The sequence below is a fragment of the Amblyomma mixtum genome, chromosome 1 (assembly GCF_055824585.1).
Source record: "Amblyomma mixtum isolate Tamu chromosome 1, ASM5582458v1, whole genome shotgun sequence".
Taxonomy (NCBI): Eukaryota; Metazoa; Arthropoda; class Arachnida; order Ixodida; family Ixodidae; genus Amblyomma; species Amblyomma mixtum.
The window spans coordinates 300,606,262-300,619,767 of record NC_143012.1 but is presented as its reverse complement, the minus strand read 5'-3'; the positions used below and the strand labels follow the sequence as shown (position 1 = coordinate 300,619,767).

General features: G+C 45.3%; 1 protein-coding gene across 2 annotated transcripts in view; it reads right to left on the bottom strand.

Annotated features, from left to right (window-relative positions):
- The window catches only part of Ndf (Nucleosome-destabilizing factor), a 99,912-nt gene that overhangs the window by 86,205 nt on the left and 201 nt on the right, over window positions 1-13,506 (bottom strand). The window contains exons 3-5 of one of the 2 annotated variants that reach the window (XM_089566595.1): window positions 12,926-13,008; window positions 10,482-10,611; window positions 1,028-1,126 (exon numbers count right to left, since the gene is read on the bottom strand). In XM_089566595.1, coding sequence (XP_089422721.1) covers window positions 1,028-1,126; window positions 10,482-10,611; window positions 12,926-13,008 — 312 coding nt within the window. The remainder of the gene's footprint in view (window positions 1-1,027; window positions 1,127-10,481; window positions 10,612-12,925; window positions 13,009-13,506) is intronic. The other variant, XM_089566596.1, reaches the window with a different exon arrangement.

The window sequence follows — 13,506 nt, the reverse complement described above, 5'->3', positions numbered from 1 at the left end:
GCTATCAGACATCGAATAACGAGGTTTTCTTTCGGGTTTTCTCATGAAAACTGCATGTAACAAAAACCTGGATGTAATGAAAAATCGCGGCCTTTTTTCAACTTCGCTATATCCAAGTTTAACCGTACCACACAAATATACATGTTCCCGGAAGATTGCATAACTGTGACGTCATTGATAAAAATTGTTTAAAAGGACATGATCCCACCTTAAGGTGAAAAAAATTGGTTCTGCTGCATGAAATTAAGCCCCATCCTGCGACAGAAAAAAAAAAAAAATATAGGGCTAGAAGAATAAATAAGAGTTTACAGTTTATGGCCTCATACATAAAGTTATTATCCAAGCATGATGCATAAAAAAACCCCAACATCAAGCTCTGGAGCAACAGAATAATGCACCCTCAATCTTCACCCACTTCGTGTAACCAGAATGAAAGTTGTCCAAGCACACTAGCATTAGTGTTCAAAGCTATTCGAAATACCAGGTAAAATGTACACCATTTATTCCCACTGATATCAGTTTTTAGAAAGTGCAAACAAAGGTTTAAAAAAAGTAACAGTAAAGAGTGATCGTGAGAGTGGGAACAGGACAGGCAGAATGAACAGCATGCATACATGAAGGAACTGCAAACCTTGCCTTCCATAATTTCGAGGTGCACCCTGAAGGTAAAAGCATGCAATGGTTACTGGCGCGTGCAAAGCACAGCAGCGAGCAGTTACATCCTACACTGGAAAAGAGGATTCTGTACTCCATGAGCTCGTGTACTAAAAAGAAGAAAAAAAGAAAAGAAAATGGCTGCCTCACCAACACATTGCTAAGCTGCGCATGAAGGCACAAAATAGACAAAACGACAGGTAAGCACAGCAAACTGCCTCTTTTATGTTGAAATGCAAACAAGATGTGTTTACTCAGCTACGGATGACCTCCAGTGATTCAATACAGGGCAAGGCAAAGGCATGCCACTCAGAAACGCACGCCCACACAAATCTCTCTGAACCAGCGCGCTATACTTAGACTGGCAATTCACCTTGGTCGGTGTGTTCGCTATGGGGCTCACAGAACCGTTAGGGAATATTGTGGAAATCTCCTCATCAATGCTGGGCAGATCAGAGCTCCTGACTGGTTGCTGCAAGAGTGCAAAACAACATGACCATTATAAGCCCCCTGCTGGAAGGCAGCAGCACTTCTTGCAACTAGGAGCAGCGTTCTCAAAGTTATTGCAGCTATCTCAGAAGTTAAAAAAATCCTCTAACTCTAGGCATAATATATGTTCACAATGTCTGCATCTTTAACGACATTGATGCCACTTAGCGTTATTGCCCAAGCAACAGAGAGAAAAAAAAAGAAAAACGTAAGACTGTCTTAATTCACAACGAAAGCTACCTACAATATACAACAGTGACAACAGTCAAATCCACTTTCACTTACCTCTAAGAAAAGCCTCTCATATTACAGTACTTTGATTTTGCCATCCTACAACAGAATATGCCACGTGAAGCATTTGCACATGCAAAGGCAAAAAGCAAAAGCACTTTTTTTTTTTTTTGAGCAGAAAAATGCTTGTTACTTAAGGCTCCCTAAAGCCGCACATTTACATTTGAGAAAGCACGCATGCAGAGAAAGAATGCAAGCAGGGTAAGCAAATGCATGCACTCAAAAGCTAGCACCATTCCCACTGCACCACACACAAAAAAGGGAATGCGAGGTAGCAACACCACACAAAGTGAACTCTACTTTGTCGCTAATAATGCTAACCAAGTGCCATCTGTTAACAGAAAGGCATAACTACACTGCAAGAACTTAGATGACAGGTAGCAGTAAGTCTAAAAGACGCATTACAACAGCTACCAGAGGGCTGTATACATGCCCCTTACTGTGCTGTGCAAGATACTCAGAGCTCCAAGATATCCCATGTTATTCAATCCCAATGTGTTTGCAAGCTTACTGTGGCACTAATATCTCTGAAACAATTTCAGTGACCTGCATACTAAAAGAACTACATAACTAAATAAAAGGGCACTGTGCACAGCTAAAGCTGTCATAACTTACTCCACAGCAAGCAACCAAGCATTGGAACTGTCGCATGTTTACATACAAGACAAGCTCTTGCGAGAAAGAGAGGGGGGGGGGGGGGGGGGGAAACTCTAAAAACAATGCGGTAGCCAGTTAAAGTTAAGCATGTGGGGTGCAGCTCTTTGAAATTTGAAATGGCTGCAATATCTACTGGGTGTCACTGCCGCAGTGATAAAAAGCTTGAAACGTGTCCAACGGGACAATTTCATTTGCAAAGAGAAAGTCGCACTGCAGTTGCAGGGGCAAGTCCTGTCATCAGTCCAAATGCCATTGCAAACTGGAGATGCAAAAATAAAACTACACCACAAGAGACAGCAATCGGGCCACGCTGTGCGAGATACAGTCGCATAGGCTGGCTCCCGAGGCTTTTGAAGTGAATTTAGTGTGAAAACGTGACACAGGAAGGAATTTTGCTACCCATGAGCATGCAGTGATGGGTTGCGATGACCGCAAACCAGACTAGTACAAAACGCGTTACTTGTAATAAACTGCGTTTCCTTTGAATTTTGTAATGCGATGATTATTTTTTCAAACGATCCAATGATCTTGGCAATCTTTTTTTTTTTTTTCAATATCGATTACTAGTAATAAGCTATTTACTTAAAATTCATTTCTCTCCGGTACGTACCGTAAAAACCAGAATATAGGTCGGACTTTTTTTCCACAAAAAGAAAACGCAGTGAAAAGTCAACCTCTATCTTATATACCAGCCACTAGCGGAAAAACTGTGGGAGTCTTGCCACAATGGGTCAACAGCCTCCACCATCAGCAGTCGACGCTGTTTTGCATTTTTGCCGATGCTGTGAACACTGCGGTTGCGAAGCTGCTTTGGTTCTGTGCTGCTTTCTAACCGTTCTCTCAAAATGAGTGGAAGCTGACGGCAACTCACCATAGCTTTCAAGAAAAAAAGCTATTGAATACGCAGAAGCACATAGAAACCTGCTGGCACAGCGCGATTCTCGAGCACCCAGAAAAAAAATCACTCGATTCTGGCGAAGACAGAAGGTGGCATCACGGCGTACAACAATCAAAAGAAAACATCATTTCGCGGATGAACTGCCGCATATCCTGAACTGGAAGCCATTGCGGAGTTTGTCACGGTGCTGCATGCAAAATCACTGGCTGTCTTCAGAGTGCATCTGCATGAAAGTTGTCAAGATTGCGCATGCCTCTGCACCCACGAGGGTGCAATACAAAGGCTCAACACCATGGGTGCAGCAGTTTGTAAAGTGGAATGACTTTGCTCTACAGCAGCAAACTTCCGTGTGCCAGAAACAGGCCGAAGAGTTTCAACAATGTGAGATCAATCTACGTCACCAACAACACTATGTGATGGGACACATTGGAAATGCAGATGAAATGGCAGTGTGGTTCTGTACATCCTTGAGCAGGCCTGTTTTGAGAAAGGAGCCATACACATTAAGCTTCTAACAACAGTCGATGAGCACCCGCGATTCAGTGTTGCTCACATGCACAGCCGACGAAAAGAATTTGCCCTCTTTCATAATTTTTAAAATAAAAACTTTGCCGAAACAGGACTTCCCGCATGACGTCATCATTCGGGCTAACAAAAAGAACGCCATGAACGAGTCTTTCGCAGCGGATCCGATTTGCCTGGAATTGGCGACCTGGTGCTCTCTTCCAGCGACCAAACATGCTGGTTTTCAACTAATTTTGAGGCCGCTTCACGACAAACGTAAAACGGACCCTGTGCTATGGCAAGACGAACCTCGTGGTGATCCCTAGCGGATTGACATCTGTGCTGCAGCCACTTGATGTTGTGCTCAATGAGCCATATAACGATCAAGTGCGTCAACTTTATAATGAATGGATGCTGGGAGACAACCCGACCACCTCGACCAGCCGCCTGCGATGTCCACCACTTTCGACTTGTTTGTGGCTGGGTGTCGCCAGCATGATAATCTCTCTGAGATGGTGCACAAGTCTTTTCGAAAGCGCAGCATCTTCAACACGCTGGACGGTGCAGAGGATGATGCTCTGTGGGACGTGGGCAGCGTGAAGCACTCGTCATCTGGCTCGAGTGCTCATGACTCAGATGACTCTGAGTGAAACACTTGCGCACTCTATGCCCTTACACCATGCAATGTGCATACGAGCATTTAAATGCAAATGAAAATACATACAGTCAAAACTCGATTTAACGAAACCCGATTTAACGAAGGTATCCTAATTCCCCCTCAGACGCCCATAGGGTTCAATGCTTTGACTAACCCGAAATAACGAAACCGATTCCGTGATCTGTCCCAATTTAACGAACCTTTTTTCGAGAAGTAAAGGTGAAAAAGTGTTAATTTTTGGACTATTTTGTAGACAGCACCCCAAAATTTATTGATTGCGAGTCAGCGGTAACAGCGCGGAGCATCTTCGGCCTGCCGCTTTTTAATTTTGAGTCGAGCTCACGAGATGGCACCAGCAGTAAAAAAGTTTCGTGCCACATTTCATAGATGGCGCTGTTGCAGTTCGCGTTTTTTTTTGTGTGTTGTGCTCTGTGTTCGCTCTTGTGCGGATATTTCCCCATGCCTTTGAACGCACGTCTTTGTCAAGCTCAGCTTGTTAGGCCTCCATCAGTCTAGCCTTGCTATCGTGGTGTGTGCGAGCAAGCGCGCCGCTAACCCTCCCGACTAGCAGATGGAGCCCTGCAAGAAACGAAAAAGGCTTACCCTGGACGAGAAAGCGGACATAATTCGTGCTGTGACAAGTGGACAAAAGAAATGTGACGTGGCTGAAGCACATGGCATTCCAGCGAGTACTCTCTCCACAACATTGAAAGGAAAAGATGACATCCTCCACGCCACTTCATCGAGGAATCTCTCGCGCAAAAAAACGCTGAAGACTACTCCTCAAAGCAAAATGGAAGAGGCCCTCTTCGCCTGGTTTATGGATTTGTGGGCGAAGAATATTCCAGTGAGTGGAGACCTGCTCCAATAAAAAGCTCACTCTTTCACGTGCTTGCTGGGCGACAACGAGTTCAAGGCAAGTCCCGGCTGGCTGTCGCGCTTCAAAGAACGACACGGCATCGTCGGGAAAGTGCTCAGCGGTGAAGCGAGCAGTGTAAGCATGGCTGTAGTCGGTGACTGGCAGTCTGAAAACGTGCCCGACATTCTGGGAAAATATGCCCCCGGCGACGTCTACAACGCCGACGAGAGCGGTCTATTCTACCAAATGCTGCCTAAAAAAACACTCGCCCTGAAGGGGCAGGCATGCCATGGCAGCAAACACAGCAAACAAAGGCTGACTCTTTTGCTGTGCGTCAACATGGACGGCACCGACAAACGAGACCCGCTTGTCATCGGAAAGAGTGCGAGGCTGCGCTGTTTTAAAGGCACCAAAAAGCTTCCTGTGATGTACATTGCCAATTCAAAGGCTTGGATGTCACGTGCCATTTTCGCCACATGGCTGAAGGAATTTGACAGCGACATGTGTCGCCAGAAAAGGAAAGTGTACCTGTTGTTGGATAACTGCACGGCCCACTACGTTGCAGAGGTCGAGCTGACCAGCGTGGAGCTCCGCTACTTCCCCCCAAACGCAACGTCCATGGTTCAGCCCTTGGATCAAGGGATAATTAAAAGCGTGAAGTGCGTATACAAGCGTGCGTCGAGTCGTCGACAGAGTTCTCCTCAACCTGGAGCTGAAGCGTGAGAAGAAAATAGATATTTTTATGGCGGTTGAGATGGTGGCGGCGGCTTGGAGAGCATTGAGGCCATCGATAATTGTCAACTGCTTCAGGACTGCCGGTTTCGGTACACTAGGCCCTGAAACTGCCGAAGCTGGTCCGGACTGCACGAGCGCCGTGCACGAGGATGAAGATGCCTGGGAACACCTTCACTCAGTGGATGAAGTGCCCACAGGCACATGTTTCTCAGACTACGTGAACGCCGACGCAAACACAGTCACAACGGAAGTTTTGACTGATGCCGATATGTTGCGGCTTGTAGGAAGCGTGGAGGGAGTGACGGCTGAAGACGCTGCCAACGACCCTGCAGGTGCCGAAGCTCCCGTGCCGACACCAGGTCAGGTGATGGATGCTCTCGATCTACTGCGTCATTTTGCCGGCGCACACGAGGGGACGGAAGACGCGCTGGACGCACTTCAGACCTATGAGAAATCGGTGCGGCCGTTGCTCACAAAGCGCATGCAGGCAAGATCACCGACTTCTTTGGCGGAAAATAAATTTGTAGTCCCCTCGGGCCTTTCTTGTTGAGTAAGAATTTTTGTTGTTTCTTTTCATACGCGCTAGCGGCGCCAGTCGTTTCCGCGGTCTGCAGTTTCATTTTGGGAGCATTTATGCTTCAGAAATATGATGCTGTGGTAGCTTTCTGGATGCCGCCATACCATATAATTGAATGTACCAAATTATGTGCCCAAGGAACGCCTCATTCAATTTAACGAAGTTCTCGATTTAACGAAATAATTCACAGCTCCCCTCAACTTCGTTAAATCGAGTTTTAACTGTAGTGTTATCGCTGGGCAGCCGGTTCTTGGAATTGGCTGGCCTATATTCCGGCTTTTACGGTACACTGAGATACTCCTCAGAGCGGCTACTGCTATTTTTCCAAGAAGAACATGGAAAAATGCCAAAGAAAACTTCGAAAAACAACTGCAGGTGAAACTGCGAACATATGCACTGCAACAGGTAATAGATCAAGCAAGCAGCACCAGCCCATTCTCATCCATGTATATTTGTGCTATGCTAATAAAAGATGGGTGAAAAAATGTAATAGATTACTTCTCTTAATTGTTCAGTTACTTTTCAGTTACATTTCACTGACCACTTAAATCGGTTAGTACTTGTTATCAGCAACGTGTACAATACTGCTGTGAACACGACAGCCGATGTTATCAAGGGAAATACAAGTTACTTGTTGAGACAAGCGTGAGTGAGCACCACTAAGGAACATCATTCAGAAATGCATGCAGTTCTTGTTAGTTTTTTTCCGCGTCATTCTATAATTCAAACTTTTGAATAATGCCAACATGTTTAGCGGCCCCTTGAAAATAAATTCACGAGCTTTTAATGCACACAGAAACTGAAGGTTTCAACATTTTCCGGAGCTCTGCTGAGAAATCATGAGAAATCATGAATCATATTTTCAAGCGAAAATTCAGCTGCTCTACAGATGGAATGGCGCTTTTGGACAGGGCCTGTGAATGGTCCCACACCAGTGGGCTCAATCCCCCATCGACAATGACGTTTTTCCCACTGTCCGATGCTGCAAGAGAAACTGCAGCCAATGTCAGCTATGACATGAAGTGGTTTGAATGTGTTACCTTTAAAACAAACCAGCACAGACAATGAAGGTATAGCGGTTGTTTAAAGATTTTTCAAAGAATCATTAAAAAGCCAACAATTTTAATACACCAGATTTGTTTTTTAAATACAGCAATAGTGTCACACGTAAATTAAGAGCAGAGATTTCTCACGCTGAAGAGCCCAACCACTATCACCTGTCTTTTGCCTTTCAACTAAGAAGAGTTTCAAAAATGGAAGAATTGCTGCAGCCTGTCTTGTACGGAAGCATATTCTTCACAAGCTGGTAACAAATGAAAAGAGGTCCAGTAGTTACATTACAATTCTGGTCATTTCCCAGAGTAAGGAAAGGGCTTAGGAAGAAACTGGGTGGCACCCCACGTCTTCAAGATAAGTTGTTGATCCAAACAGCACCTCCTGCCCTACCACCCTCTCCACTCACCACCCATTCCTCCAGTCAGGTGAGCAACCTTATTGGCATCAAAAGTTTAACCATCAACTCTCTGCACACTTCATGTCACATACCCTGACTATTCATGCTGCAACTGACTATTCATGCTTTTGTGCACTATCCGTCAGACTAGTAGCCATGCAACATGACACTAAAACAAAATCTCACAAATGTGAGAAGTGTGGCAACAAAGCATGCAAAACTCCTATGGAAGTGTAAAGCACAGAGCATCAAATAAAGTTGGCACAGGAATGGCCCTGTGAATGCAAGCAAGGCAGGATGGCAAGGCATCCCCTAGGCTGTGAATTCTGAACAGCAGACCATACTCCTCTTTATCACAGTTGCTGGAAGTGAGCTGTTCTCATTTATCCTGAATGTCCTTTTCGCACACATTCCAGGCACCTTACTGCGAGCTTCTTCAACTTCTATATGTAAGCTGTGAACTGCCTGCTGGATTTGAAACCAGCCATATTCCTTTCTGGGCATCAGTGATATGAACAAAAGGAAAGTGATGACGACAAAGATTTGATCGCAATGGATCAGCCAAAGAGCGCCATGGTTAAAGTGATTTTTGTCTGCACAAGACAGGGTCAAAGACTAAATTTTTCCAAGCATTCCACCCTAGAGAAACTCGGTAGTAACAGGGAAATGGTTCCCACTGCCTTAAAAGCAACATATCATTTCATGTGTGGAATGTTTTACATGTTTTAGACATCTAACACTAACCCAACTTATTTTCACGGGCTTAAAGGGACACTGAGGAGAAATTCAAGTTGGCTTGTATCGACAGAATACCAGCTCCTGATTACAAAAACGCCACTCATACTGACAACAAAGCTCTTGTAACGTAGAAAAGAGCAAGAACCAAAATACAGGTATCGCCGCCACAGGCCAAACTCACAAGTACAAGCGTGATGACGTCATAGGACAAACCAGTGTTGCTAGAACCAATGGTTCTAGCAACTCTAGGACCCGAGAAGCCACAAATCACTGAGGCGCAGCCAATGCATGCGCAAATCTCCTTAACGTCGCCAGATGGCGCCACGTGCCCGGCAGCTACGCGCGCGCCTGAAGCATCGGGACCAATCAGCGCCTGCTCAGCGGCGTTATGGGGGCTCCCGGTATTCCGCTAGCGGTAACAAGGTACACGGTATGCTAAAGGTGTCTATTTGCGAGAACTTCGTTGACTTCGAGAACGGGATCCATCGTAACGCTGGAAAAACGCCAGTGCAAACGTAAGCGAAGCGACTGTAGCGACGGCCGCAATAGCCGATAGATGCCTTCAACGTGCGGCCGGCGGTAGCTTTCGTTTCGGCTGCTGCTAGGCCGCACTGCTGGCCTGCAGAAATCACGGAGTCTGCGTTACGTCATGTGCACGTCATGTTTTACGTCACTTAGTCCTGTGTCGTCATAGGAGAATCCCAAGTTTGAATCAGAGCGGCGGGAAAAACTTTTTCAACTTCGAATCCAAATTTCTTTTAAATAAATGCATCTTTCGCTGCCGGCCAAGTGGCAACAAAGCCATGACATGCCGAAATATCGGATTTTGCTATAAAAAAAATATTAATAGTACTCTCCTCACTGTCCCTTTAATAATTTGCAAATGCAGCACATACAGCTTTGAAGTATTCAGCGAGCATTAAATTTCGTACATCACAACTGGTAGGCCCCTTAGTGCTCCCCTCTTCTCTGCAGGTGTGCAAGCATTTGGAGGTTGCAAAGCCAGGAACGTGACAACGCTACAATACGCCCCCCTATCGTGGCACCAGCCATAGCAAGAACTCAGTTGTGGATAAATAGATAACATACCAATGGTTGTTACAGAAGGAAGATACGGTCCAACTCAAATGCGTGATGAATTCCACATCTGTAGCCAGGACTGCCTGTTTTTTTTCATAATGCCTAATTAATGCACTGAATACAGAATTTGACTAGCAGAAGCCGTCAAAAACTTTGACCGATTTTGTGCTCTTTGATGCATTGGTTCCAGAAATCTCACGCGGAGGAGAGGGACCTTATACAACGAAGCGAGGGAATGGAAAATTTAATAAAAAGGAACCTGGGCAGTGGGTTAGGAAGATTATCCTTTAAACGCTTCCCTTTCAGCACTCACTGAACAAGACAGCTGCGAGGAGCGAGGATGCCTGTTAATAGAAATGACACATCCTCTCTGGGAAGAGAACCTAACCATGGCGAGCGCCATCGCATTTTCCGCTTCTAGTAGCAGATAAGAACAAAGTGTTGATCTCAGAGATGTTTATTTTGAGAAAATTTCCCCAGAATTTGGACATTTTGTCCAAATTATTTGCGGGACCGCTTTCTTTAGGAGTTGAACGAGATTCACCAAAAAACGTGAATATTAGGTCATTATGATAATTATGTCATTTACAGTACTGATGTACAACGTTCCTTATCTTACGCATTAAAATTTCTGCATGCGCTAGTCTACAGGGTCTCCATTGACGACAATAATGTCAGTGACACAGAAAAAAAAAAAGACTAAACTGACAAATATACACAAATGTGGTGCCTTTCTGCTAGACAGGTCACTCTCCAACATGACAGAATAGGCCAATTCTGAAGGTAGCGATAATAATTCAAGAGTACATGAGAATTATGATCACAACCTAACGACAGGTCACTGCACTCATGGCAGGCTCCAGCTGACAAGGGGCAAAAGGTGCTCACCTCAGGAAGGTTCTTAACGTAGTCCTCAATGGCCTCCAATGCTTCCTTAAAGCTGGCTGTCTTGCTCGACTTTGAAAACTGCTCTTTGCTGGCCTCATACGGCTTGATCTGGTCCTCCTGGATCCATGCACTGCAACACAGGTGTCGTATTCAGCAGGAGTGAATAAACAAACCAACCGCATGCCATCAAGCGTAGCCCCCTAGATTCTGCAGCAGCAAAATATGCATGTAATGCCAAGGCGTGGGGAATTGTTTATTCCTTTATGTAAGCCCAAATGTACTCCACTCCACTCTGTCACACTCACTATAACCTGCACCATACAATGTACAATCTGTGCTCACTTCACAAAGCAGTTTGAACCTGCTGAGCCTATCCTTCGATCAAAAGAAAAGGGTTGCTTCAGAACAGTCGCTACCTGCACACTGGTGGTCATGTCATGTATAACTACACAACAACCAATGAAATCAAGAAAGCTTTACCACTGGATCAGTGAACACATCACTACTGTGGAGGAAACTGAAGTGGCGACAACAGACATCTCAACAGTGAATTGCGTCTCACACCCCATGAAACGTTCAGATCTCAAAAGGTGAAGGCTTTCACACGTCGGGGGCACTCTTTCATTGCCATGTTGTGATGGTCGCACCTATAGAAAGTAACTCGTTTTCAGAAGCTGCACCCTGCCCAATTTCTAACGACAGTAGCCTCCACCATTGAGTAGCAAAACCTTTCATCAAATGCCGCATGGCCTGACGATGCAAGGCCACTCATACTCATGTCTTCATCACATTCGTTAGAATTATGCTTCCGTTAACCACTTTTTACTTTTAAACTACCCAAATGACAATACCCATGTGCCTAGCACAAAACGTGTGCAAGAACCTAAAACGTGACATTGGTGTAGATATGCAGTCACTCTGTGCTGCAGTAAAGGTCCCTCAAGAGTGTGCTTGGACTGGCCATGGCTCTTTTATCAGTACGCAAAAATGTCTCTGGGCCTTGTGGAAGCCCACCTTCGCAATGGGCACTGCAAAATCATTTCTGTTCAATTCTAGACTAGACAGGGCTCATCCGTACCTAGTGAATATTGTTCAATACCTGCGTGGATGAATGCGAATCACCAAGCCCTTCATCACTGCAATACTGTAAGCAGGCATCTCCAATAACATCAAACAGTCACTCTCTCTCTCTGCCATCTACTCTTGCCATGCTCTCCGATGTTGAGATAAGATCATCTGCCACATACAGCATATATTTCAGAGTGAATTTGTGTTTGGTGTATTTATGTTTGCTCTGGGCTTGAAATGGGCAGTCCTCACAGCCTACTCCTGTTTCTTGCTGCAACAGTGGCAACCGAAGGATGAAATCGGATGCAGATGGGCTCAGCGATTTTTTCGCAATTACAGCTATGGCCCATGATCACTTTCTTTAGACAAAATTAAGGCTCTAAACATTATGGCATACTGACATAAACCATACAGTGGTCTACAAACCATGTCGAGCTGCTGGATCTGCAGCTTGACTGTTCCAACCAGCAATGTGAGCACCTATTGCTCGCTGCCAACCGCGCAATTGCCGGAAATGGCTCGAAAAACTCTTACAGTCTTCACAGGTTGTCACCAAATGTGACAGTCAGAATAATCATTCCTAATAAGCAGGTGGAAGCTTTACAATGATTTTATGCTTCAGCGAGAGCTTCACCATCTTTGAACATTTAGTATGTGTTGAGTAATGCAGCATAAAATGTCCAGATATAATATGACAGTAGTTTCTTTTCTCATACTTCTTCGAGTGAGAGCAAACGTAAGCTGCATGCTGTCAGAGCACCCAAGCTGCATCCTGGGTGAGCAGTGCAACATTAAGCACGATGGCCATTCTGAATTCCCATCTCTGAGTAATGCACCACCGTAGTTCAAAATGTAGCAGTAATACACAGGCGGTGCATTAGGAAGTGCTGTCGCCTGTCACATGGTCATAAGAGAAATGGCTTGAATTCGTGGCCATCAATTGTGTATACCCTATGCAAGGACTGGGTCACAGCTCTTAACTCACATGAGCAGCTGGGGGAGCGTTATTGGACTGATTATGCAGCATGTCTCTGGGTGACTCCGTTTACTACTGACATTTCGTTGCCATTATTTCCAAGTCAATGTGCAGTCCCGATTCCCGCAATGATGAATGTTACCCTCGCTGTTAATGGCAATTATATCCACGGTGAGAAATTACACAAGGCAGGATTATTATTCAGTGGTCATTTAATGCTTTAACTTTTCACATTCACAAATTTTTTGGCGTACCAGCACAATAGTTTCGTTTTTTTTTTTTCTTTTCATTACTGTAATGTGCTCGAAGGCCTCTCACTGTTTGGCTCAGCAGCTCGTGCGTGTGTTTGTCAGGGAAGAGGGTGGGAGCATGCAAGAAAAAAAAAAGAAAGAAAACTCACTAGTTGTTGGTTCCAAAAAAGAAGATGCACTGCATCGGTTTCTTCAGCGCCGGCCTCTTAACCTCCTTGGTTGGGTTGGCAACCTGAAAGAGAGAAAAGGCGCGCGCGCGCACAGTTAGAAGCCGCCGTATTGGTCTAAGCATGGCATGTGCAAGTGGCGATACAAAATCTCCCGCCACTCCAAACCGAAAGTCAAATACAACCGCAACGCAGACTCCAATGGCCGCCGGACAGAGGCAGGCGTCTTCAGATATACATAACACAAACGCACCCGTCAGATGAAGCCACCCAAAGAGGTACTATCACAACTAAACTAACCTCCCGCCCGAGTCAATTGCGGCTCGTTTTGGCGGAATCCGCTAAGCCTAAAAGTGTATAAACACCGACACGGGATGGTTTCCCCGGCAAGCAGCGCACCCGATGACCACTGTTAACGGTACATTAGAACGTAAGGAAGTCAGACAACACAAGAGAAACGAAATCCACTGTTTTCACCTCATCCTCAAGCTACTTGACAAGGCGGAGAGCACGCCGATTTTGAATTTGAATGATCGTTGAAGAGGCGCTATGAACAAAGCCAC